Source organism: Micropterus dolomieu, linkage group LG22, assembly GCF_021292245.1.
Source record: "Micropterus dolomieu isolate WLL.071019.BEF.003 ecotype Adirondacks linkage group LG22, ASM2129224v1, whole genome shotgun sequence".
NCBI classification, from domain to species: domain Eukaryota; kingdom Metazoa; phylum Chordata; class Actinopteri; order Centrarchiformes; family Centrarchidae; genus Micropterus; species Micropterus dolomieu.
The window spans coordinates 32,936,355-32,964,254 of NC_060171.1; the positions used below are offsets into that span (position 1 = coordinate 32,936,355).

At 40.5% G+C, this 27,900-nt stretch overlaps 2 protein-coding genes across 6 annotated transcripts; one reads left to right on the plus strand and one right to left on the minus strand.

Moving 5' to 3' along the window:
* Positions 1–2,952: 2,952 nt before the first annotated feature.
* gan (gigaxonin) lies at positions 2,953–18,581 on the minus strand. 2 transcript variants are annotated; one of them, XM_046037019.1, is made up of 14 exons: positions 18,504–18,581; positions 18,168–18,351; positions 17,357–17,553; positions 17,044–17,158; positions 16,553–16,903; positions 13,415–13,483; positions 12,833–12,984; positions 12,290–12,411; positions 12,002–12,114; positions 10,771–10,920; positions 8,961–9,097; positions 7,637–7,771; positions 6,990–7,099; positions 2,953–6,882 (listed from the first exon to the last, which is right to left on the minus strand). In XM_046037019.1, exons 2-14 carry the CDS (start codon positions 18,288–18,290, stop codon positions 6,710–6,712), a joined length of 1,947 nt encoding a protein of 648 aa, XP_045892975.1. In that variant the 5' UTR covers positions 18,291–18,351; positions 18,504–18,581; the 3' UTR covers positions 2,953–6,709. The 2 variants fall into 2 exon arrangements, with proteins under 2 accessions (XP_045892975.1, XP_045892976.1); XM_046037020.1 differs by lacking the exon at positions 18,504–18,581 and having other exon boundaries at positions 17,357–17,610; positions 18,168–18,278.
* A 108-nt stretch (positions 18,582–18,689) lies between these two features.
* Positions 18,690–21,383, plus strand: acd (ACD shelterin complex subunit and telomerase recruitment factor). 4 transcript variants are annotated; one of them, XM_046037024.1, is made up of 2 exons: positions 18,690–18,710; positions 19,345–21,383. In XM_046037024.1, the coding sequence occupies exon 2, from the start codon at positions 19,440–19,442 to the stop codon at positions 21,207–21,209; it is 1,770 nt and encodes a 589-aa protein (XP_045892980.1). In that variant the 5' UTR covers positions 18,690–18,710; positions 19,345–19,439; the 3' UTR covers positions 21,210–21,383. The 4 variants fall into 4 exon arrangements, with proteins under 4 accessions (XP_045892980.1, XP_045892978.1, XP_045892977.1 ...); XM_046037022.1 differs by lacking the exon at positions 18,690–18,710 and adding an exon at positions 18,714–18,844; XM_046037021.1 differs by lacking the exon at positions 18,690–18,710 and adding an exon at positions 18,874–19,094.
* The last annotated feature ends 6,517 nt before the right edge of the window (positions 21,384–27,900 follow it).

Genomic DNA, 27,900 nt, shown 5'->3' on the forward strand with positions numbered 1-27,900 from the left:
AGGATAATGGTAAATGCTAAAACAGAGCATAACAGTAGCACAAGCAGAGAAGACCTACGAAATCTTTGCAAACATTAGCCAACATAAACTCTGGACATACCAAACCAAGTAAGGCTGTAGCACCAAAACCTCAAAGTGTATTAAATTAATCACAAGTGTTATATTACTTATGATAACTTTTACTTTCTAAGACGTTTATTATATATCTTCTTTCAGAAGTAACTATGAGATAAAACTATTATGACACATGTAGAGACTGAAATTAGTTCCAGTGAGGAACATTCAGCATATGACTGATTTCTGCACTGCACAACACCGCTGGCTGATGATTAAAAGTAAAACATCCTATCAGTCTAACAATCAGTTATTCCAAGAGCCCAATCAGTGTCGCAGTGATCAGTTTTGGCTATTACTAGCCTCTACTAGTCTCGCAGTGTAAGTCTAGTTCTGCACAAACTTTCAAAATGCCATGTCAGCAATCCCTCCCCCACACCACATCAGTCACAGGTCCCAGGTCAGCTGGATTTTGGGATAGGTCAGGAGAGCTGCTCACTTTAACTGAATAACCGCCATCCTGGTCATGCTACATAATCCTGTTTGGTTAATCCCTTGTCTAGACCTTTCCTAAGCAACACGCACATACAATGTATACTGCTCATGAAGATAAACCCGACTAGACGCTCCAATTACACTAAATGCATGTTTAACGTTCACACTTAACAAGTACACATAAAGCATTGTCTGTTCATTTTCAGCATAAATTCAAAACTGAACTGCTGGACTGATTATAGGAGGAATCCTCGCCCTGCTGGTGTCAGAACATGATATCTCAACAACAAATGGGCACATTCACGTGAAATTTCTAATGGATAATCATGATCAACAGAGGATGATCCCTAATGGTTTTGCTGACCTTTAAACCAGAGCCACAGTCAGGTCAGAATTTTACTCATTTTACTCATATTTTTGGTTTTGCCCAATTTTGAAGATATTTTGGGGGAAATTCATGTAAAAAAAATCATTGGAAAGCCAACAGAGGTATATAAATAAGTATGTTTGCAGGGGTGGAATGGCGGTTAGCACTGTTGCCTCACAGCGAGAGGGTCGTGGGTTCAAACCCCAGTTGCCCCGACCTGCATGTTCTCTCCGGGTGCTCCGGCTTCCTTCCACCATACGTTTGCCCACTGACATAGAAATGATCAGTCTATAATTTTAGTGGTAGGTTTATTTGAACAGTGAGAGACATAATGAGTGAAATAAGTATTTGACCCCTCTGCAAAACATGACTTTTCTATGGGATTAAGTTCTGGAGACTGGCTAGGCCACTCCAAGACCTTAATGTGCTTCTTCTTGAGCCATTCCTTTGTTGCCTTGGCCGTGTGTTTTGGCTCATTGTCCTGCTAGATTACCCATCCACGACCCATTTTCAATGCCCTGGCTGAGCGAAGGAGGATCTCCCCCAAGATTTGACGGTACATGGCCCCGTCCATCGTCCCTTTGATGCGGTGAAGTTGTCCTGTCCCCTTAGCAGAAATACACCCCCAAAGCATAATGTTCCACCTCCATGTGTGACGGTGGGGATGGTGTTTTTGGGGTCATAGGCAAGTTGAATTGATGCCAAAGAGCTTGATGTTGGTCTCATCTGACCACAACACTTTCACCCAGTTCTCCTCTGAATCATTCAGATGTTCATTGGCAAACTGTACATGTGCTTTCTTGAGCAGGGGGACCTTGGGGCGCTGCAGGATGTCAGTCCTTCATGGCGTAGTGTGTTACTGATTGTTTTCTTGGTGCCTATGGTCCCAGCTACCTTCAGATCATTGACAAGATCCTCCCGTGTAGTTCTGGACTGATTCCTCACTGTTCTCATGATCATTGCAACTCCACGAGGTGAGATCTTGCATGGAGCCCCAGACCGAGGGAGTTGTATTGTGTTTCTTCCATTTGCGAATAATCGCACCAACTGTTGTCACCTTCTCACCAAGCTGCTTGGCAGTGGTCTTGTAGCCCATTCCAGGCTTGTGTAGGTCTACAATCTTGTCCCTGACATCCTTGGACAGCTCTTTAGTCTTGGCCATGGGGGAGAGTTTGGAATGTGATTGCTTGCTTCTGTGGACAGGTGTCTTTTACAGAGGTAACAAACGTGATTAGGAGCACTCCCTTTAAGAGTGTGCTCCTAATCTCAGCTCGTTACCTGTATAAAAGCTACCTGGGAGGCAGAGATCTTTCTGAGTGAGAGGGGTCAAATACTTATTTCACTCACTAAAATGCAAATCAATTTATAAAATTTTTCACAGGCATTTATCTGGATTTTTTTTGTTGTTATTCTGTCTCTCACTGATCAAATAAACCTACCACTAAAATTATAGACTGATCATTTCTTTGTCAGTGGGCAAACGTACAAAATCAGCAGATCAAAAACATTTTTCCCCCACTGTATATATATTTTTCAAAATGATAATAAAAAGGTCAAGTGCATAAAAAATAGTACATTAAAAGATCCCAAAGGTAACACCCTGATTTTAAAGATCACATGCCAATCATGCTAGAATTCACAATCAGGTCAAACCTTGCATTTTTAGCCGCAAGACAGGTGAAAGTGTAGCAAAATCTTTATTCCTTATGTCAACCACAGAAATTGGATTTACAGCGATAACTGAAATGCAACTGCTTTACACTTTACTGCTGATTTACTATTGAACAATGATACCAAATACATAAAAAAAATTTAAAAACGGACTTGTATTATAATTAATATAGAACATTAGCAACTGCAGTTATTCTGCTTTCAGTATTCCTTTGGACATTTTAAAATAGGCACTATGAAGTAACAAATTGTGTTCAAGGAAAATCTTTGATCATTAATCAACGACTAGTTCACAGATTAAGTATCAGCACATGGTGTTTGGTTGCATACAAACAAAAAATAAAAATAAATGGGATAAGACATAATTGACCACTGGAGTTTTAATTTCTTTGACGAAAATGAATAACACTCATGGGCAACATCTTACAAAACTTCCTCATGCATCGGCTACAAAAGTACAAACTGAAACAGCAGTTTCACTCTTCATCTTTCACAACACGACTTTGGTTAAAGCTGGAATAAATCCAGTTTAGACTGCTAATTTTCTTTAATGGTGTGTTCCAGTATATCACAACAACACAGACAGCCATATGATGTTAACATGTGAGAACTAGAGACCAACTAGAGACCAGCAGCGACGCCAGATCGGTGTGTATGCTGTGGTGAAACACATGGCATGAGAGAAGTGAGCCCGGCGGAACAGGTGCCAAATTTATTCAATATGCATAGCCGTCCTCGCAGGGTCAACTCCTAACCTATGTTTGTTTATATATTTTTTTGTGGTTAAAATATTCCCTGGTTTGATACAAGTAATGTAGAACATTAAACATGGTTAGTCACAAATATAGAATGTGTCATTATTGGCAAAAGATAAATGAAAATTTGTTTGGCAAGAACATAAATATTGAATGTCCAACAGCAATTGTTTGTTTTGGCTGTCTGGATCTTGCCATCTTAGTAAAGCTAGTTCCACAACTTAAAAACAAATGTGGGCCAGGGGTGTAAAGTAGGGGGCCAATGGACCCTTCCCTACTTCCTACCCCCTTTGTTCTGGCTCCATTGCTCAGACCAGCCATTTTTATACTCAACAGTCATTTTGATCTCAACTACACAAGTGTAAAGTTTCATGACTGCATCTTGCGCTGTTGTGACACTATCGTGTTGACAAAGAAACACCTGACAAAGTACTCAAAATGCTTCAGTGGTAGTTCCCGCCACAGTAAGTATTCTCCAGAACCATATTTTGGGTTGATGACACACACACACACACACACACACACACACACACATCCCAATGACACTGTCGTGGCTGGTAACCAGCACTGTTTAGGATACAGAGCAGCTCGGAAATTAATGTAGTATTTACTGTAAATGACGAGACACTATGGAATGTTAAGTGTCTATGCAAAAACAAGGAAGCACACTATTCACATTGAGGCCCTCAGCAGACTGGTCCTGCTGCTTTGTAGTGTCTCAGAGGAGTGACTATGAGCTCCAGGAAATCCTGTTTTTAATCTGGTCTGTCATAACAGTTTGAACATAGTGGATGAGAATTGTTGTTTTTCTCCCATATGTTTCAACTGGGGTGTGACACAGTGGCAATATTGACCAATACTGACCTTTTCACTTTTTCCATATAATATATATAATTTTGCTTCTCATAATTCATAATGTAATCCTGTTCTGCTGCTGTATTTACAACATTAGTGATGTCAACAAACCATTTACAACAGAAACCAGCTCAAATATAGTTGTTGGCTAATGTTGGCCTGTGTACTATAAGACTTGCAGCCTGTTGCACTAGTTGCGTTAAAATTTGTAAAAACAGGTCGCACCATACTAGTTACATCAGCAGAACTTAAAATTAACACCTCCTGACGATATTTATCAAGGTAGGACATTTCCAGTGACACACAGTTTTGCACGCAAGAACACATAAATGTACATTATTTGTTTAAATTGTATAGGATTATCTCAAGTTTTTGTGTCCCATGATTACAATACAAGAACAAGAACTATTGGTCAGACCTCAGTTTCAATCCTGTCTTTAGTGTGTGAGGTGTATTGCCTTTCTGATATTATGAGAGTTACGTTTCTATCAACACAAATAACCTCCACCGAGTGTGTGTCTGCTTTGTAAGTGCTGCCCCTGTGCTGAGGACAGACAGCAGCAGCTGTAACTCACACAGAACAAATGGGGTCAAGGGATGCCAAAACTGTACTGACTGGAAAGCCATGTCAGAGGTCACGAAGGCAGCAACACATCCAGCAACTCAAGAGTGTCACTCGCAGCCACGTCTATTTCTGAACAGAAACTGACTGTCAAGTAAAGTGCTTGTGCTCGAACGTGCAAACATTCGTTTAATGCAGTGCATCTGGGCAGAGCAGAGGTTTCTAGTGAAACACTAGTGAAACTAGTGGCACTAAAAAGTCCTTACACACTGTGTAATTTTGTGCTGCTCCAACTAAAACAACAATGATTATCTGATTTGATGCCCTATCAGCAGGAAGCCATCGTTGGTGTGTGCCTTCAAATCTGATGGTTAACAACTGGTTAGGGTTAGGCACAAAAACCGCTTGGTTGGGGTTTGGGCTGAAATGACTACTACGTTAAGGTCAGGAGGCCATCGTCGTCATGGTTACAATAATAACTCCTTGGTTAATGTTGGGAAATTGTTAAAAGCAACGTTGACAGTCGCTAGGAAACAAGAAGGTCTCTCAAGTTAAAGTCAGTTGTTTTGTTGATCCATACATCATTCCTACGGTCACTAGGGGGCTTTGAACTTTGAATGTAAACAAATATGGTTTTTGGCATCTGCTGAAACAATCAATATTATAAAGCTTCAGTACCAGAGGCTGCATTTTCAGGACCCCCGCAGCCCTGGGACTGCAGTTCAAGGACTGTAGTTATTTTGTGACAGCTCCATCTAGTAGATTGGTAGTGGTCATGCACAGCAACATAAAGGAGGTTAACCCTGTCTGCACGGCCAACGTACGCAGCTGTAGGTTTAACCGGTGGACGATAACTTAGGTTTAGGCACACGCCCTGTGATGGTTAGGTTAAGGCTAATGGGCTTCGGGGGCAGTCAAGAGTAACATAGTGTCAAGGAAAACAAGGGTCCTACAAATGCAGTTCCGGTACTGCAGCCACAAACTACTCGAAACAGCTGATGCTGTTTGTCTTTGGAGGACAGTCTCAAAAAGCTGCATCAAAATTCTGACAGCCAGAAATTTAGGACCAAATTCTCACAATGTGACTGCTGCTGCGGCCCACATCTTACAAACCTAACAATCAAAATGCAACATAAAGTAAAGCAGGACACACTGGCTGACGCAATTTGTCAGCATTTTAAAACGAGAAAGCTGCACAGACGAATGAGGCAAGCTGATATTCCACTGCTTTGCATATTCTTGTGGCAGCACTACATTCTGGTGTATTCCGAGTCTAGCAGCAGTGGAAAAAGGTGGTACTGGTATCTGCCTTGAACAGTGGAGTTCTTCCCATGTGACTGCTGCAAAAAGTCCCCGTGCTCTTTCATTCTAAAAGGACTGACACCAAAGTCTCACTTCCCACTGAAGATTTAGATCACTGATGAAGATTTTCTACCCACTCTAGCGGTTGCAGATATCTGGAAAAATGATCATGTCATCTATGTTTAACCAGAAAGATGAACAATACACCGTCAAACAACACAATAGAGCCTAAAATGCAAATTGCAACACAGCGGTACTTTTAAAATGTGCATCATAATCCCCTTATGTAGTTACGTGGTAGTTCGTTATCAAGTGTTGTTTACAGTTTAAATCCCTCACCAAGCAACATATTACCAGTAAACATTACAAATGAGGAATGTCCATTAAAATAAAAAGCAAAAACTGATCAAATCCCACATTAAAAAGAAAACACTATTTCGATTTTTTTTAAATTCCACAAAACCTATAATATTATAATAACGCGTTTAGATTAAGTTTTGTGCCGTCATACAGCAAAAGGGTCTCGAGTATGAACCCTTGAACGGACAGTCACAACCCCAACATCTAGTCACTGTAATATTTCAATGTTAATACAACCCCTAAACCCAGACTATAGCAGGTAGAAAGTACCAGTGTGCAAAAAAGGAGTCAGACTCTGATTCGGAACATGCCCTGGCTCAACTGGAGGCGGAACAGTCGACAGTTGGCGATGCGCAGGGCGGCACAGGCTGTTTTGGAGAGGTCGGTGGGTAACATAGGCTTGGTGCGATGCCATGTTCCAGTGCTGCGCCGAAACTCCCGGATGTAGTCAAAGCTTGTTCCTGTACACACAGGAAACACCAGCTTTACACATATACCTTACAATATTGGCATTGCTATAACCCCATCAGAACACTGCTGTTGTTTTACATTGTTTTCTTTCACTGACCTGTGTCCAGGTCTCCCACTACATAGATGCTGGCTCCAATGGGCACAGCACCGTACACGAAGGATGAGCTGGTCTGAATACACAGGTTCTGGTCATCCAGGAACATCCACCTTCACCCATCATACCAACAACAACAGATATGGGCATCAAAAACAAATACAGAAAAAAAAAATGTTTCCCTTTATTTTTATTGACAATTTGATTTGCGGCGGTATTTTATTACAGAGTGTGCATTCTCTGTGTGAATACTTTTTAACCTTCTTTACTCATGTCCTTATGTCCCCATCAAATTAAATGTAAGTAAATAAACTGGTCGCCAAAAAAAAAAAAAAAAAAAACAATCAATAACTTTGTGGTACCTGATGGGAATAATAAAGAATAAACTTTCAGGAACTTCATCTGCTAATGGAGATCATGCATTATGGTCAAAAGCGCCACAATAGCTACCAAAATGGTCCTTTCGGTGAGACTGTTTTCTCAACAGCAGTTCCCGAGGTTATTAATGATCTTTAAAACTCAACATTTAAACCAAATGGGATAATATAACACAGAAAATAGTATTAATAATAATAATACATTCACAGAATCTAATAAAAGGTTAAAATTTGTAATGTCAAAAGGAACGGAGGCAGTATTTCTATACTGACCTCCTCATCTCATCATGGTAGAACTCAGACTTGCAGGTCATCATTTGTCTTTGCTCGGGGTTGTCGTGCTCTTGGCTTCTAACTCCACCGAACACATAGAGCTCCTGACCGACACCACACGCCACCGAACCAAACCTGCCCAGGAAAACAACAGCAGAGAATGTGAGAGTTAGGAGTGAGCAATATGGATAACCTATTTTATCATGATATGTTATTTTATTTTTCCATATTAAGATATAAAAGGGTTAAACATATTCAAAACGTTATGTGTATATATATATATATATATATTTTGTTCTGGCTAATGCAGCAAATTTAATTACTGACAAATATACATAATTTATCACATTGAAGCAAAAATCCTAAAATAACAAGATTGCCATAAAGAAATCCTGCTTTGCAACATTTTACATGTATGTTAACATATTAGGTTAACATTTGAAGGTGTACTGTTCAACTCAAAGCGTGGACGTGTCAAACAATCACAACACAAAGGCCATTCACGGGCCACGAAGAGAGGCTAGTGTTGACACGATAAGGGGCATACTTCAAAGTTCACAGCACAGGGGCTAATCCAGGAAAGCCAATGCAATATGAAAAACTAAATTAATTCTTTACAAACCAAGAAAAAGTCTGATCTGATTTGGCAACATGTCCTTACTGACAGTCCTTTGAAGTGATGTTTCATGATGTTTGAATTGAAAATGGTGCCTAAAAAGCTAACTCTCCAAGACATGATGTCACGCACATCCTTAAGGGTTCAGTGTATACATTAGCTTGATTTCAACCTATTTTGCTTGATGTCTCTAGGATCCCTAATACACAAACATAAATGATAAGACCAATCAAGAGATATGCAAACAGAAAGACTGCAAGTTTCTTCACATCTTAAGATCACAGGTTCTGCTGTGACTAACAAACGTATATGGTGTGACTCAGCTGCCTCAGTTATAGCTACTTCATCCTGAGCAACCATTTCATATGTCGGTATGACTGTGCCGTAAGGCGGGGGAGGTGAATCTGAAACGAAAACTGGCAGGTCTGGGAGTGTGACAGTGACCATGGAGCCCTGTTTCATTTCCTGTTGTGCAAATACAAACAAGTACAAAGTTAAGTATTACAGGCTGAGGTTAAATATTTGCATTACACTGCAAGTGCATATAACATGTGACAAGAATATTTTCAATGCACAGAAGAGAGAAGATGACAAAAAAAAGCTACAACTACTGACTTTAAACTGTGGGTCAGTGAATCAAATCATAGATCCTCTTTCTTTTTTCCTGCTCAGACCGTAACAGCTAACGCAATCAGGGGATGTGTTTACCTTCTCTCTTTCAGAGGACAGAGGCCCGTCCAGTGCTGGGTTTTGGGGTCAAAGCATTCAACAGAGTCAAACAGCTTCCCGTAGGAGCCCCCACCCATGGCATAGATCTTCTTATTCATTGAGGCATAGCAGCCGACCTAAAAGAGAAGACAAGTCAGAGCGTGTGGGGAGAGGTGCACTGTGGAAAATGAATCACTTCTTCTAAGTTCTGTCTAGTTCCTGGACAAGTCTGGACAAGGGTAGTACTGGCCCTGGGTGCATTTTGCGTGGTCATTTCAGTAACATTGTTAGGTGTGTGCGTGTGTTACACTGTCCAGACAAACATAATTGCCTGGTGTGAGAGACCAAAAATAGGCAACGACCACACAAGGTTGTCCTGTAGGTTTATTTTGGATCTAATACATTCTCAGAACGGTTTCTCTTGAGGTTCTCGGGTCTTCCATGTCCCCTTTTATAGGGGTTTAAAAGAAAAGTTTAGTTTAGCACTTGATGATTCATTGATTGATGGAAAATTAATCAGCAACCATTTTTATTTTTATTATTTTGCCTTTATTTCGTAGATGGTTTCAGGAAATGAGGAGAAAGAGACAAAGGGATGACATGCGACGGAGGTCCACGGCCGAACTTTAGATGCAACAAGTTAAACATGCAGAGAGAGAGCGAAAAATGCTCATCTTGTTCCCCCTTTATCACTGTGATAAATGTATCTCGATCAACATCTCTTAGGCACAAAGAAAATAAAATCACTTTAATAAACTATGAAACACACTGAAAGAGCCAGTTTTACGAGATTCCTCTCAAATCAGATCAGTCTATACAAAGTATCCCATTAAAAATGATGCAGCCTGTGAGAGAACAGAAAGCTGTCTTCTTCCTCGATGTCAAAACATTTCAGGTGTGAAATGTTTAAGGGTGTCTCTATTGGCAGTTATCAGAGATTTTTAATTTGAAAAACAAAAAAGTTATTGATGATTGAAATGGCTCGTATTGCACCAACTCCGCCTACAGTTACAAGTGTGCTAAACAGACATTCAGTTCTTAGCGCTGCAAACTGCATCGTCATCTTTGGTGATTTTCAGGTGTGATCAAAACTCTCAGCTCTACAACTGATAAACGGAGGCTTTGACACGGAGCTGTTGAAGGTAACACCCGCGAAACTAACTTCACCCTGGTTTCCATACTCTTTTCTTTTGATGAGGCGAGTTGATGCTGAGCTGTCGCTGCAGCTACAATTGTCACTATCTTCCACGTGTTGGATATCCAGCACCTTGCAAAACACGTATCAGCATGTTTCCCCTAAAACATAACGCTGATGGAATGAAATAACAGTAGCCATACAAGTGTTTTTCAGATCTATCTATAATATCAATTGTTTTCATAGTTGCAACAGATGTGAAATATAGAATATTTTAGTTTAATTTCCCTGTTTCAGTAAACAAATACTTAAAGAAACATAAACCATGTTTTTCCTGTTAATTTTCAATACAAAGAATTAATAAGAACTGTACTATGATGGTGGAAACTCTTGTGCACAAGTGTATTTAATAAGATATTATATATTATTAATAGTTACTGAGGTTCAATGTGACAATTGATTGTGATATTGATTTTTAGTGATAATGCCCAGCCCTGCTATAGATCTCATATTAATTATAAATAGAATTTAGTTTAAAAAAATAAACGGAACAACAAAGAGAGAGATATAATGTGCTGATATAGAGTACTGTGTTGAAGCATCATTATATGTCTCAGTCATCAACAGCGTTACATGTTCTGCTGTCCTGTGAATGTGATGTGTGCATGCGTGTACCTTGCGGATCATGGTCATGCTGGTCTGCATTCTCCAGGTACTGAAGTGAGGGTCAAACACTTCAACAGTGACCAGCTCCGTTTCTTCGTTCTCTCCTCCGAGAACGTAGATCAGACCGTCCAGCTCCACCACACCAAAGTTCTGACGAGCCTACGTACGTCAGTGACATGACAATTAAACCACAGCTACGTCCCACACATTCAACCACACATAAGCTGACATTTTTAAATCCCATTTGAAGCACTGGTATGACACCAGGCTCCACTGATAACCTCACACAGTCTGGGGCTGTAAAACATACATCTTTACCAACTGTTCCAAAATGTAGATTGCAAAAACACCATAATGAGGTTCCAAATCTTTAGACTGGCTAACGTTTGAAATGATAAAACCCCATGAAACCTCAGAATTAACGAGTTTCTTTCATTCCTCTTGCTTTACTTTTTTATCTCCGGCAGTGTTTTTGATTCACATTTCAGGTAATGGTTTACATTATATTACTTTAATATGATATTCTTAGGTATCAAAATATTGACATTATGAATAATATATTCTATAAGTATATAAGTAGGATTTTAATATATAACTATTGTGTAGAGTGTTTCACAATACATAGTCAGCATATAATGTGAATGCCACCACTTTCCTCTATAAAATGTCAGCAGCTGACTGGGGTTGTGTAGTCTCTGTCAAACCTGCCTGTACTGCCAACCAGAGTTAAAACTGAACCTTTTTGCAGCACTGCTGACAACTAGTGGTCAAGAACGTATACTGCAACACGGCTGCAGAAACACACTTTGATTTACTAACACCCCGAATAAAGAGTACTAAATCGCGTATATGCATTCTAAAATATTGCACGTGCATTTGTTGTACCGTTATAGGTGATCAACTACAACAACGCCTCAAATTGCATATTCATTCAGGCAAAAGTAGTAAATGAATAGCAGGTGCTTTCTTCAACTTTTGAAAGATGTCATTACGTTAGTTTGCTGGTGATATCAAGTTTGCACACGTTTTCACACAAACCTTTAGTAAATCTGGCCCTTTGTATGATGGACAGATAATTTATCCTGCTTAAAAATCCTAAACAGCAGAACTCCCACTTACAAAAATGATAACTTTCAAACCTCTTCTGTGTCCATTTGACAGAAATATTGAAGGGAAAGTTTCTATACTTATGATGGAGGGATAATTCTAACTGTGCAGTTACAGAAAGGCATGCATGTACCTGTAGCATTGGGGGTATGGGGCTCCAGGTGTTGGATTCAGGGTCATATTTCTCTCCACTGTCCAGGACTGTTTTGTGTTCATCTGCTCCGCCCATCACAAACAGAAAACCCTCTAACAGACAGAAAACACAATGTTATTACTGACTTGCGTATTTGCTGGACCTGCCGTTTGCACTGTTCTACTCTTAAGCCCTAATCCTGATGAAAGAATCACATGTTACAGATGTGTTATCTGCATCACTTCAGTTGAGGTGGATGCATTTTTCTGGTCTACGCCCAGCACTGACCGGCAGCGACCACCCCGTGGCCGAGGCGGGCGACACTCATTGGCTGCAGCTCGATCCAGGCCTGTCTGTTGGTGTCGTAGAGCGGACACATGCAGCGTGTCACGGCAGTCGGCTTCCTGCTTCTGTACAGGACAAAAATCATCAGACCAGACAGGATGTGAGCCAACCGTGTGATCTGGGTGAACTCAGCATCAACTTAAACCTCTTCCTCTAGTTGATTTGACCACATTTATTTACCAGAAAATGGTGGCAAAACAGCTATGATTCAAGAGGGTTTCTAAAGGTCACTTCAGACAGTTCTGTATTTAAACTGCTAATACTTGATGTCTTCAAATCATACATTTTAATTCTGAAGAAATTCTGTCAACTGCTTAGTGTTTTTTCTCGAAATCTTTTGTGAAGTAGAAAAGCTTCTTTGTAGGTCATGATTGGACACTAAAGCTATCCACTGGACAGCAAAGATTGTGATAATAGTAATGCTGGTGATAAATAATTTTATGTCCAAATAGAATACAAATGATAAAAATAAAGACGTGGACTCACTTGCGATCCTCTCCTCCAGAGATAACTATACACTCTGAGTAACCTCGGGGCTTGAAGGCGGCGAGCAGCGCCTCACCCTGCAGCTGACCAGCCCTCAGCACCGGCTGACAGTACTCTCTGATCACCTCCCTCATCAGTGGTTCCCCCATGGCCTGATGGGATACCATTCAGCACACAACGAGGTTAGGTGCTAAATTAGCCCAGAGGAGTTTGTGCCTTAAAAACAGCATATTGTGAAACTTTCTGCAACACAGAACACTTTGACTGGACATTCACATCATCACATAGGTTCTGTTGTTACGCTACTAATAATTATTAAGGGAGCTCAGTCTCATACTTGTTAGCTACGGAGCTGGTTTAGCCTAGGAGTGACCTGGCTGACGTTTATTTGTTCTACCGTGCAGCGTGAAATGTCCATTTTTCTAGTTTCACTGTTAAACCACATTCTCTAAACAGTAGGCTGTGTCAAACAAAAGGTTCAGAGCCAATGTGCCGCAGCGCTCCGATCCCACCTGCCGACAACAGTTTGAATCCTACCTTTATTCAAAACAACAACAAAACAACACTTTACAGTTCCCCTACCTGTTCTCTCAGGTAGCTCAGGTCCAGGCCCTGTAGCCACACTGCAGACATCACTTCCTTCATGTGTACCTGCAAATACAGATGGAATATGACTCACTTTGGGGTTTATAAACAACAGCTTACGGCCACTTGGGAGCATAGGAGTAAGCTGTAAACACAACAATGACTTATCGTCAACTTATAAAGTTTATGTAGTGAACAAGTTGGAACAAATATGTAGACAAGATAGATGAGACACACTAGCATTCATTTAGAGTCAGGATCCTCCACCTGGCAAATGTACGGTACTGTGCAAACGTTAGGAGGCAGGTGTGGAAAAAAGTAAGAATGATTTCAAAAATAGACCTGTTAATAGATCATGTTTATCAAATAACTAGATACAAAGTGATTAAATAATAGAAAACTCTGAATCAAATCAATATTTGGTGTGACCACCCTTTGCCTTTAAACAGCATCAGTTCTTCTAGGTACACTTGCACAAAGTCAGGGATTTTGTAGGCATATCAGGTGTATGATTAAACAATTACACCAAACAGGTGCTGTTGATCACCAATTCAGCATGAAGGTTAAAACACAACCATGAAGTGAAACAGAAACAGCTGTGTAGGAGGAATCCAGCTGGGTGATGGACAGCCAAACTCTGCTAACAAGGTGAGGCTGCCGAAGACAGTTTACTGTGAAGAGTCGCACCATGGCAAGACTGAGCACAGCGACAAGACACAAGGTGGTTACACTGCATCAGCAAGGCAGACAGGGGTTTCCAGATGTGCTGTCTTTTCAAGAGGCATGAAGAAACGTGCAACTATGAGGACAGTATATGCAGGGGTCAGCCAAAGAAACTTACTGTAGCAGATGAAAGACACATCATGCTTTTTTTCCCTTCGCAATCTGAAGAATTTGGAGTTGGAGATTTGGTCAGAATTACGGGTCTCCTCAATGCTGAGAAGTACAGGCAGATGCAATACCATTAGGAGGTATCAGATTGGCCCCAAATTTATTCTGCAGCATGACAACGACCCCAAACATAAAATGAAAGTCATTAAGAAATATCTGCAGCATAAAGAACAACAATGAGTCTTGGAAGTGATGGTTTGGCCCCCACAGAGCCCTGATCTCAACATTATGGAGTCTGTCTGGGATTACATTAAGAGAGAGAAGCAACTGAGGCTGCCTAAACCTTCAAAAACTTTTTGCAAGTTTACCTAGAAGAATTGATGCTCTGAAGGCAAAGGGTGGTCACACCAAATATTGATTTTGATCTTCTGTTCATTCACTTTGCATTTTGAGGATTGATAAATATAGTCTATTTTTGAAAGCTTTCTTTACGGCACTTATTCCACACCTGCCTAAAACTTTGGCACAGTACTGAAAGTTAAATTTGCACACTCCTTTTATCACCAGAAACTCCACCAAAATATCTATAGGGTTTTATTTTTGTGACGTTATTATGTATTAATAAAATAGGTTTGAGAGCAAAACTATCCGCAGTCAAATTACTTTTTTACTGCAGTCAAGTGAGTCAAGCCTGCTGCTGCTTGGATTTTGATGCATGTCTATTCATGCAGCTGTATTCACGCAAAGAACCTAAAATGGAACACAGAGCTGAGGGGAAGAATATGGGAAGAAATATTGATAGTGCGGCTATAACAATACAATGAGAGAAACAAAATATTATTAAAATTACATATTCATTCCTGTTTTTTTTGCAATTTCTAAATATTAAAATGTTTCCACATGCTTCAACAGTATTTACGAGGTGTATTACACCAAGAAATCAGACGTTTAAGGGCACAACCTATAAAAAACATTTAAATGATGGACTATTTTAAGTGAAAGGCCCATTCTTTAAGTTATTAGTTAAATTGTTTTTCCAGTCTTTCATTCCAGGTAACTATCTGTTTCATTTTCATCCTTACAAAAATCAATAATTTGTTTCTTAAGAGGTGTTATAGTTGTGATATCAATCACAGTGAAATACAACTCTACTTTAATTGTTGGCAATGTTTCATTCACATTGTGCGGTAAAGCAGTTTAAGTGCAAATGGATTTGAAAAGTTTGCAGCGCATTACAGACTTGATGATTTTCATACTGTGCAGAAATGAGTGGAAACCAATTGATGCTCAGAAAGAATATGTTCACATTAAATCAGCGGTTGAATGTGCCAGAATTTTGTATAACTACACAAAGATAAAACTGAAGAAATTATTTTTGGAGCCAAGGACGAACGATAAAAAAGTCAGCGTTTAGCTTCAATTAGGGATGCTGATATCAGATATTGGCCTAAAACTAACTCAAATGGCAAGATCAGGTCTCTGTGACAAGGGGGCCGATCTATTCAATTCAATTACATGCGTACTACACAATGCCTCGGCAGTGCACTGCTAGACTCAAACATTTTGCTAGGAGAGCTAACATAGCATGGAGCTAAAAACAAAGGGTCAGCAGTTTGGAGGTATTTCATGTTTGATCAGGCCTGATGTTGCCTTACACATAAAGATTCCCAGTCTCTTCCTCACAGTGAGGAATACAACTTATTCATTTTACACTGGTATCCGATCGGTACTCGGTACTACAATAGGCAGTGTATAGAACCCCAAACCAAGCCAGAAATCTTTGTGTAGTCATGGACTCTTCAACAGCCACATTAAGATGATTACAAAGTCCGCCTACTATCACCGGAAAGAATGTATCAAAGATTAAAGGACTCCGCAGGATCTGGAAAAACATGTTTGTTCATTTATCTTGAGTGGACTGGTATACTGTAACGTGTGTCATTACACATCTCCCTAAAAATCGATCAGAAAGCTTCAGCTGATTAAGAACGCTGCTGCTCGAGTCCTCACTAAGACCAAAAAAGTGGATCACATCACTCCAGTTCTGGGGTCTTTAAAGAATTTCGACAAATATAACAACAATTCTTCTGAAATTAATTGCCTAACCTAGCTTTAAAAGCTTCATACACAATTTGATACACAAAACTGTAATGAAAACTACAAAAAGGGCCCATATTCCCATTTTAAGTTTATTTCAGAAAATGTATATTATTTTTCTAATTTGCAGTTGGTCAGTTGAGCAAAAAAAGTTGCCGGTGTATTTTTCATAACCTCTCTTATCTCAACAATGAGAGCAACACCCACCCTGCGATCCTCTGGGTCGTGTGCGAACCATCGCACCACAGCCTCCAGCACGTGCTTTTCATTGCCCACGTTCAACTTTTCCATAGCCAGCACCTCGCAGAGCCGGTCCGGCGTCAGCTCTGAGAACTCCTCAGTGAGCGCCACATCGCCGAAATGTGTCTGCAGGAACTCAGTGGCGGCATAGTGGACGTGGTAAAGGCAGTAGTGCAGAGAGAAGAGCCGGATGCCGATGCAGTTCTCTGCAGTGATGCAGCTCTCTAAGAACTGGCAGCACAGGGACTTCAGGTCAGACATAAGGAGCAGGTCGGACGCCTGCACCATGTCCTGGATGGTCTCTTCACTTAAAGTGATCTGTGTGTGAAGGACAGACACATGCATGCAGGTAGTGAGACAAAGAGAAAGGTGGGGCAATACAGATCAAATGGATATCCACAGTAATACATTAGGATGAGCAGGACACATCACGTGCTCTTTAAAGCCTCCACACTTACTTCACCACTGAAGATGTAGTCCAGGATCTGTTTCATGATGGGCATGGAGACCCCCTGCAGCTCAATTCTGTATGTAGACCCATCTTCCTTTGGAGGATTGTAGTTCAGCTTGGTCCTAACAGAAAATCATTAGCACAAGTGAATATGTTAATGAAAACTAGGAACCTGAAGCCCTTTTATCACCCCAAGCACAAGCACTACCACTGCCACTGTGAAAGTGGACACACCCACTGGCGCTTTAACAATGTTAACACCAGCCAAAGATAACATGCGTGATCAGATTTGGGCTGATGTGCCAGGGCATATTTCTGACCTGATATAAGGGCTGGCAGCAGCCAGGATGTTTTTCTGAACAGGAAGCTCCTCTCCATCAACCACCAGCAGCGCATCGTGGAAGCTTTGCTCCTGCCAGAAGATGCGAAGGACCCTGAGGAGTTTCTGGGAATGTTGTGGGTCTGAAACCTTCGAACCGGTTTCACTTGATCCAGAATCGGGCATGTTTAGGCTTGGCTTTAAACAAATTTACAGGGGCATTCTTCAGTTCAGCTGGCACAAATGACCCAACACCTATTTCGATTAAAAAGTAGGCTAATGTTAACGTTAACTTACTCATTAAATTATTCCTCTACTAACGTTACAACACACCAAAGAGGGCAGCGGCGAGCTGTATTAACAAAATATAAAACGTCAATTTGTAACTGAAATAATATACTGCTAAGTGAATCAAATGTATGGCTAATACTGTGAGAAAACATAACGATTCGTCTTACGGATCTTCAACTGACAGGTTTCTAGATTAAGTTTGGGCAAGCTGGTGGTACGTAAAGGCTAACGTTAGGCTACTAGCAAAACAACCGTCGATAAACAACTGTTCCTGTGTCAAACACGAAATAATGTCGCCAGTAAAGTAATTTACAGTTCAACAGTGGAAGAGGTTAACTCAACAATAACTTAGATGACGTTAGTCTAATTTAATTAGCCAAATCAATGTTTGGGGAAAGCTACAAACACATAAACGTAACGTTAGGCTTGGAACCTGCACTGTATGTTTACAATGCTTCAAACCTGTAATATCAATATTTTCCCTTCTAACAATTCAAGTTTACTCTTTTTAAGTATCTTACCTTAACACTACGAAATGCGCTTGTCTTTTTATGGGCACAGGCTGTACACTTAGTACAACATGAATCACTCCATGCGAGAATGTTGTGAGTGGATGTGAAGACTCGACATGTATTGTGCTGCATTCATGGCCACGAGGTAAATAAGGAACTCCCGTTTAAACTTATGATTATGATGACTGGATGCCTATACAAATACAAACAAACGATAAACAGACAAATTCACGAACAAATATTTGAGATCAAAGCTCTCATATTAAAAAACAAAGGCAATCGATTGGTTAAATAGATTGGAATAAGTTGGGCAAGAACCATAAACTGTATCTAAAAAGAACATGCCTTTTATTATCACAGCAGTTCCGCTGGTACATTTCATCTGGCACCTGAACGCAGCATCTGTTGGGCGGAAAGCGTTATAGACAGGCAGCGTCCCAACACTTTAACAGCAGCCTGTATATCAACAGAATTGTGGATAACAACAGATACTAGTTAAGATATATGAACGTATTTGTGTATCTTATCTTTTCAAGCTAAGACAAATAAAAGGTATTCGCGTGTTCTTTGTTCAGTATTTGAAATGGATGTAGGAAGTGAGAATTAAAAAGAAGCGGAACAGGACCAACGGAAAGCGATCGATTTGGCAAAAATCATCGACATTCCTACCAATCTGTATTTCCGGTGTGAGTAAAAACCCTTTTCGAACTAGTATAGTGTTAGTTGGTTTACCTTTAGTCATATACATTAGCTAAATAACATGATTATGTGATAACTGATTTGTAAATCTAATTTTCACGGTATAAAAGTACATGGATAAACATTTGCGCTTTTATTTTGAAGGACAACTCTCCTGTCCACTGTTATCTCCCGGAAACTTGAAACAACTTTATGACCGCCTTAACTTGTTTTGTGCAGGATTAACGTCACATAAAGGTAATGGCACTACCTACTTGTGTATCCTAGGTTATTCGTATTATTATGCTGTGCTAGTTAGGAGGAAATCTTGCGACATTGCTGTGTACGTAGTGGCGATGTCGATAATGTGCCAGTCCTAGCAAAGATTTTATTTCGCGCGCAACGTTAGCGAAAATATCCTCCCACTATTTAACTAGAATGTATTATGTTACACCAAAATAATGTGCATTGTAAAATGGATCATAACTGATTTGAGTTTCCTTTGTAGCTCCGGTTGAGCTGTTGTGATGGAGGAACCACTGAGCATCGTAAACGTTTGCCTGACGGGACATAACTGGAGACACACAGTTTGAAACTACAAGCATGCCTCGCCCTTCTTGGAGCAGACTGTCTCCGTGGATAGAGAGTCTGATCCTGAGCTATGGCAGCCGGGAGGGGAGCAGCAGCGGGCGGCTGAAGGCTCATGTCATCGGGGTGGGTCAGATGTCTCAGTCCCAGGCTCAGGGTTCTGAGGGCCCCACAGGGCTGCTCTTTCTGTCAGACGGAGTGCTTCAGATCCCTGCCATTCTCACTGCAGCAGCCTGGGAGCATCTTCAGGAGCAGGAGGACCGCGAGTGTTTCACCAGCCTGCTCAACACCACGGTGTGCATTCAGGACTACCGGCTGCAGTTTCACATGGCTCACGAACAGACTAAATGCAGGTTCTTCATATCAGTTGGAGAGCTGGCTACGACCGCAGCCGGTCCAATTAAAGACAACACCCCTTGCTGCACAACACTGCCCTCCATCAGGATGAAGATCTATACGACATGGAGGGCCCTGCTCGGTCAGGAGGTGCAGGACTCTCAGAAGGGCCAGTGTGGGTATGATCTGTCGGAGCTGCTGGGGGAGTGGCAGCATGACTGTCTGCAGGCTGTGCTGGAGGATGTTAGGGTGAGGCTGAAGATGGCGAGCAGCCGCCCCGTGAGCCCGCAGCCCTCCACTTCGACTTCCACCTCATCGCTCACCCACCAAGACACATTCTCTGCCACGAGCTGGGATGTCGACAGGGTCAGATACAAAGGAGTGAAAGGTTTCAGTGTCCCCTTAAAGTGTCTTCTCATCCCAGAGGAAGACGCTCAGCAGCTGCAAACACCACCAAATGTTGGAAGTAGAACGCTGAGTGGGCTTTCTGCTTCCTCTCAGGACAGAAAGAAACCTTCAGAGACCACACAGCCCTCTGTTGATGCTGCAGAGTGGCGAATAGCCAAGCCAGCATTTGTAGAGACAGATCATGACGTCAGTGAAAACTCACCTCTTCCTGCGGAGGACAGCATGCTACATGAGGACGTAGTCGAAGGGATGATTGACAGTGACATCAGGCCTTTATCCAACCCCTGGGACATGTTTCCTCCATGTGACATCTCCTCCTCTGATGCATCACCAGAAGCAACACCAAAGCATGATGATGCTGCGGTCTTAACCAGCACGCAACTTCTTGCCCGCAGTTTGAAGGAATCCCTGCTGACATCAGAGCACAGCTACCTCCCACCTTACCAGAAACTGCCCCATTCAACTAGCCTCCCCGCCATTACCAGTTCTTCAACTTCTGTGAGTCCACCAGAGCCCTGCGCCAGACCGTCAAACCTGTTGCCTGCCACAGACGAACACCCCAACAAAACGGCCCAACAAAATCTGGCTTTGGGTCAAGAAAGCCAGATTTTGGAGGAGACTGTTGAGAGAAAGTATAGAAAGGCAAAGAGAAAGAGAAGTGAGCCTACAACGGAAGCACTGAAAACCTTAGCGGAGGAGGAAGATGAGGAAGCTCAGATCAGCGGGAGCCCTCCATCTTGGCTCTTTGACACTCAGGCGGGCTCCGGGGCCGAAGAGGGCAGCGGTCACAAACAGGTTCAAACTGTAGAGACTGTCTTGAGAAGGACTCCAACTGTTCACAGCGATGGCAGGCCGTTCTCTTACTCCTACCAAGTGTCTGGGCAGAATCTGCAGGATTTCAGTCAATTCAAAGTTGCTGAATCCTTGCTGCAGTGGGCGGTGAAGTATCTTGTTGTTCCAAAGCAGACAGACAACCCACACATCACATCAGTGACCTCTAATTATACATCGTCTGACAGGGTTGAGGTCACTTCCCTTTAGGTTCAAAATGTTGAAAGATCATTGTTCTGGTATTATGTCAGTGTAGACTCGAGCAGCTCTGTAAAGTCGAGTCTATTTAGTTCATACCGTACAAAGTCTTAAGCAGTGAGTAAAATTACTATTTTTGGATTTTCACTGGGAAACATTTTATAAAATAAAATACAGAAAACACAATTTCCTTTGTGGTCTTTCCCGAATTGGATTACTTTCAACTCAAGGTTCAATTACCAATTTTTCTGGGGCTTTAACATCAAACACACTTTTGACACATTAAGTTGTACAGTGAGTTTTAGCAGAGCTTTTTTTTTTTTTTTTTAAATGAAAACAGCTCTCTGTTGCTGGAAACAAGGTTGATGGGAGTGGTGACAGTGAACCAAAACTGTGAAGTTGCAGGCTGCAAAATCGAAATAATGAGTCCATACAGCTGCAGAGGCGAACTGCAGGGCTGGCTGATCAGTTACAGTGGGTCTGCTACAAGTGACCACTTTCACATTCGTTTGATCCACTGTTAACAGAAACATTCATTAGTGCAGCTTTAAAGTTCATTTATAATGCTTAAAGCACTGAAGTGGATAGTCATATCAGAGGAAACAGCTGTGACTGCTGTATAAGTCACAAACCACACACGTTGCCATCATGTAAGCATTCACAGTGGAAAAATAAGGCTTTCTTGAGAGTTTTAACTTTACACACTTACTAACACTCAGCAGGACATTTCCTCAGCCCTGTAAGACAAGTCAGGATTAATAGTTCTGAAAAGGGTCTGACATGAAAACTGACTTTTATAAAAATTTGACATTCAATTAACTCATACATGAAGTTAAAATATCCATATTATTTGATGTTACCAAATTCCTGTATCGTGTTTTACCTTTGCTTTAGTTACATTTCAGTTAAATAAATAAATAAAATGAACACTGCAGCATCGCTTGTGAGAGTAAAGCAGTTTTCTATTTGTCCAGAAGATGTCACCAAATACCACACACATTTAAACTTTGATTGGAAATGGGATGAAGTTGAAGGTTCAGTGCAGAGTCTAAATACAAAATATGTGAAAACTTCTAGTTAATTGTAGCCTAAATGGATACCAGGTCAAAATCTCAACATTTTACCAGCATTATTAGAGGCCAAATTCAGCCTCTTACACAAACTTGTTGTAACAATGAACTTAAGTCTGCATTTCTGCCCATAATTTATCCCCTTCATTTTGGGGAAGGTGTTGAATGCACAAAGGTATATATGTGTGTGCTGCATGTTCTTATAGCTCTGTTGGGACTTTAACCACGGTGACCATGGGGACAGAAATTGAGGTAGAGACACTTTTTGAGGGTTAAGATGGGGTTTTAGGGTTCAGGTTACAGTTAGATTAAGTGTTAGGATTAGGCATGTAGTTGTGATGGTTAAGGTTAGGGTAAAGGGCTATAGGGAATGCATAATGTAAATGAGATTTCCCCGTGGTGATAGTGGCACAAACGTGTCTGTGCTATAACAGAGGCTGTGAATGAATGGAAATTAGGAATGGAGGCCTGGTGATTCTCCTTGCTCAAAAATGTGTTTTCTAACTGTGACTTTGGTTGGAATATTTGTGCTTCACAGTGCAGTATGTTGTTTTGACACTAGAAGGCCATTTTCACATTCATCTGCTGCAGCGGGAACGTTTCTCTGGGCTCACCTTCAGTGAAGTAGGGGACATCTTGTTTCCAGCAGTTAAACTATCGAAATGAAGAATGTTTATATAGTCATGAATTCTGTATTTTTCAATGAGGGAGTATGAGGGACAATTGGAACTTTTGTGGAAAAGCCATATCAGATACAAATTATTATTAAAAACAGCACATTTCTGTTTTCAAACATCACATGGAAGGGATCTTTAAGGTAACTACAGCCAGTGCTTGAAGTGGGCCGGTACGCAGTACCAGCACCTTGACATTTTCTTGCGTACCAGGACTTCTCCCAAGCTGCCGGTACACTCTCCTCCGCCCTCAGGTTCTCTGGGCGTTACGTGACACTCACCTGTTCCCGTTCTCGCCAGCATGCTAAACTCGGTGTGCCTTTCAAGCAGCCGTGTGCTGAATGTAGCTCGTCTCCTCCAAAGGTTCCTAGTTCCTGGGTATAGTTCCTTTGTTTGAAAGCTTGGATGGGGCGGGGCATTTAAAAATATTGACAGATAGGTGTCATTTACACTGGGGACGCTGGGGACAGGTCAGAATCAGAATGTCTCCATCACTTTTTGAAAGCTTTTGTTAAAAATATTCTGAAAAACAGCAACAAGAAATGAAATAGAAATAAATAAATGAAACCAGGAAAACATGCAATGCAATTAAAATGTAGAAGAAACAAATGTATTGTCCAAAAGCTGATTATTGCATTATATTTTCATATTTTGATTCGTCACCTGCCACCTTAATTTTGTTTCCCTTCATATAAATACATTTCCATCATAAATTGGTGCAGAAAATGTCTCAAGAATGCAGGAAATTAAGTGTTTAATGCTCAAAGTCTTCTGGGGGAGGACCCCCAGGCGGCCCACTGGCACCTATATCAGATCAGCCAGTTACCTCTTGAACAGACCCGTAAGATAATTAAAGTTTCTCTTTGACAAAGACAATTCAGGAAGAAATCGAAAAGCACTCTGCCTCTCAGGTCATGCTGTTACATATAATAGGGTGGGAAACCGTTGAGGCTAATTAAAACATTGGGCTATGTTAAGATTTCTTGGTTAACTGTTTGGTCAACTTAACAGGTAGGGTTACCAACAGGCCTTAAAACTGACTTTTGTACATCCATATGGTACAGTGAGCTGTGGCACTGGGTTAAAAATGTATTATTTATTTCAAATACAGGAGGAGGGTCTTTACACAGATTCCCTCTAAGCTGTTGTGACCCTTGTTGTTGGATGTATGTGTAAAATGGTATCAGACATGTGTCTACAGCGTGGAGTTTGGTGAATTAATGCTCCTGAATGTTGGACACAGTTGCAATTTTCTTAACTCGCCTGAGTGTATGAGTTTAAAGGCTTTAGGATGGGGTGATTGGTTAGTAGCCTTCTTTAAAACTCCACTATGGGCTCATAAGTCTGTAGTGCACCGGCTGATAGATAAACACTCTTGCATTACAATAATTCTACAATGTGTCTTCTGCTGTATGGATTGAAAGAGCTTTCCACCAGATGCTTGCTTGCTGGGGCATGTACACGTCTAATACTTGCATGTTAGTTTAGTTTTATTTGCTCATGAATCACCGTCTGCATAGAGAGAAACAGAGAAAAGAACAACTTCTGAGTTTATCCACTGAAAGCTCCAAACCCCTAATGTAAGCAGGGGCCAGCTGTGCGCACTTGTAAAGTTGTTATAATCCTCCTTTGACCTATAAACAGGAAAATACATAATATAAAGCATCATGCTCACATCTACAAATAATACACTGTCCATGTTGTCCTTGTAAGGCAATACAGTCCAAAGCGCCTGCCTGCTGCTTCTTAAAGGACAATTAAAAGGTCTTTTTGTTCAGCGTTGATACAAACAGAGCCAATGTCTAGAACATGGAACTTAATCCAACGAGCAGTCGGTTACATATTGCTCTTTCCAAGTGAGTTACAGGTTTGTGTATGTCTAAGTATTTTATATGTGGGATGTAATTTTGTCAAGCAAGAAATTATTTGGAATACATGTCAATTCAGGTGACCATCCAGACCCCAAATTGCCTCTGATAACTGATGGCAGACTTATAAAAGTTGGAGAGAATGATGAAAACAGATGAGCTGCAAATAACACATTTTTTCCAATGTTGATGTGTAAATACCAGAGATGCTCACAAGTCTTTGAGCTAGAGTCCAAGTCAAGTCTCAAGTCTCTCGTGGTTATTACGAATGTTGTATCACCTGCTGCTTTCAAGAGGTTGCTTTTAAAACTGCATGGCTATTAGGAATACTGTAACTGTAACCTGTTTTTAACTTACAGAGCACAACCATGTAGCCTAATGTACAATGCGTCTACAATTATTGACAGCTTATTAAATACTGTAAGTCAACACACTCCCCAGACTCTCAAACCCAGTGTAAGTTATAACTAAATAAAACTGTGACGTTGCATAATCAACAATAAACCTGTAACCTGTTTTTAACTTACAGAGCACAACCATGTAGCCTAATGTACAATGCGTCTACAATTAATGACTTAAGACAGCTTATAAACTAGCCTGCTGTAAGTCAACAAACCCTGTTGACTCTCAAACCCAGAGTAAGTTATTACTAAATAAAACTGTAAAGTTACATAGTCAACAATAAAGCTGTAACCTGTTTTTAACTTACAGAGGACAACCATAATGTGCAATGCAATCACTGACAGCTTAAACTACTATAAGTCAACACATCCTGCAGACTCTCAAACCAGTGTCACGTTATAACTAAATAAAATTGTAAGGTTACATGATCAAAAATGAACCTGTAACCTCTTTCTAGCCAACGGTAATAATTAACAACAGTCGGAGCAAATAACAAATAAGAGGGAATAACACCAAGCTCATCAGAAGTTTCCTAAAAATAAACATTGTTCACGAGTCCCTCACCTCGAGTCCGAGTCTCTGATCTAAAGTCCCCATCTCTGGTAAATACAGGATAATGCAGGATGGATTAGGCTTCTATTTGGTTGTTTTGGTTGATGCACATTACACATAATTCACAAATACATAACTCGGCACAGATTTTAATTTCATAGACATTGTGTATTAATGATGGTAAATAAAACACTTTTTTGGGGAAACTTTGTTTTCCGACTCTTCATGCCTGCCATATCACTCCTCCACAACTAACAATAATATAAAGAGAAAAGTAGCAAATTCCCACATTTGAGAATCAGTAACTAGCTAATGTTTGGCATTTTAGTTTGACAAATTAATTGAACTAATAACGATGATCAAAATTGTCATACAATCTCATTTAATCCAGGATAATTATGACCTTTATGAAATATATGATGACTTTAAGTTTATGCAGTTGTTGTCAAATATTCTAGTATACTGTAGGCTGCTCCAATTATGGGTAGACAAACAGTAATGAAGTGAGTTAAACTGGGTTGTGTTATCTTGAGTAGAAGCATTACACAGGGGGGTATTTCTTTCTGAGCTGCTGTGATCAGTTACATCAATTACTCCCCATATCAATCTTTCAATCTTTGCTCTTCATTGTTCCAAGAGCTAGCAATTTCCCATGGCCCTGAAGCTGCCAGGGACCACCTTAAGGAACCAACCACAAAGGATGGACCTCTTTTCATTTAAAAAAAAAAGAAAAAAAGACATAAATATAGGTACACCAAAACCTGACAACTATGACAACAGATCCATTAGAATACTATACCCAACCCTTTTAGTTTGTGACCCCTCATCACAGTTTGCATATGCTAATGACTTGTGACCAGCGTTACCCAGGGTTTACCTCTCATACAACAAAGGGCAAAAAATAAATTAATATAGAAATCATCTTGAGGTTAAGAACCACTGATAAGAGATAGATAACTAACTTTTAAAAAAAAATCTACAATAAAGCATGACAACTAAAAAAGTCTGCTAAAATGTACATGTACTGTGTTATTTTTTATAATATGTATTATGAATCCTGCCCTGTTGTGCTTGCTCTATTTGTTTCTCTCACTGACCTGCTCAGGGATCTCAGATGAAAATGTGCTTGAAGCTAACTCTGGTACACAAAATAGTAACACTATTGTTCAATCTTGTACATGCTACCTATCTACACTAACTAGTAAATACAAAGTGCAGTGAGACACAAATCATCTCAAATAAAGAAAAGAGGTGGAGGATGCTGTAAATTATTAAATACAATTATTAAATATATTATATTATAATTGCACTAAAACGAATGGAAACGAGTGGTGGGTAAGGTATCGTATGTCATAATGATTATTTAAATATAACATTTCCATAATTCTACTAATCTTAATAATAACAATAATAATAATAATAATAATAATAATAAGAGGATAATGTCAGGATAACAATGAATTGATTGTGATTGTATAGACCAGCTGGAGACCTGTAGTAGTTGTACCATTGTTGTTGTGATTATTATTATAATATCTTGTCAGACATCCATTATTTACTTTGTCCTCAGGTGTTCTTTTGAATAAAGGTGGTGGGATGTTTGCTAATCAATTCCTACACAGAAAGCGTCCCCGCTGCGCCCTGTATGGCGGACTGGAGGCAAGAAGAGGGCCTGACACGAGTTAAACGAAATTGTTTAAGTTATTTTCCCTTTTTATACACTTTGTTTTCATTTGAGCGAACCCACAGCAACTCCCAGAAAGGACTCGGCTATGTTTGCTTGTTCTCTCTGTGTGAGCAACTCTCAGCGTCAGGGGTGGACGTGATATTTCAAACAGCACATCAGTGCGTTTATGTATTGGGTGCCCGGAAATTTTTCCAAATAAACACAGCTTGATTCAACTTGGGTGGGCAGACTTATCAAGCGACTAATTCTATAAACAGATGAGGGAATAACCCGGCACTTCATTGGCTGTCGGGCAGAGGGGGGGGCATGAGGGAGTTTCAGCGCAATGAAATTTTAATTAATGTGGGTGGGCTGAGAACACCACCGACTGTTTATGATGGACAATTTATTTCCCAGTGCAAAGTCAACATAACACAGCAAACGTACAACAATTATTAACATTTTCTGGGG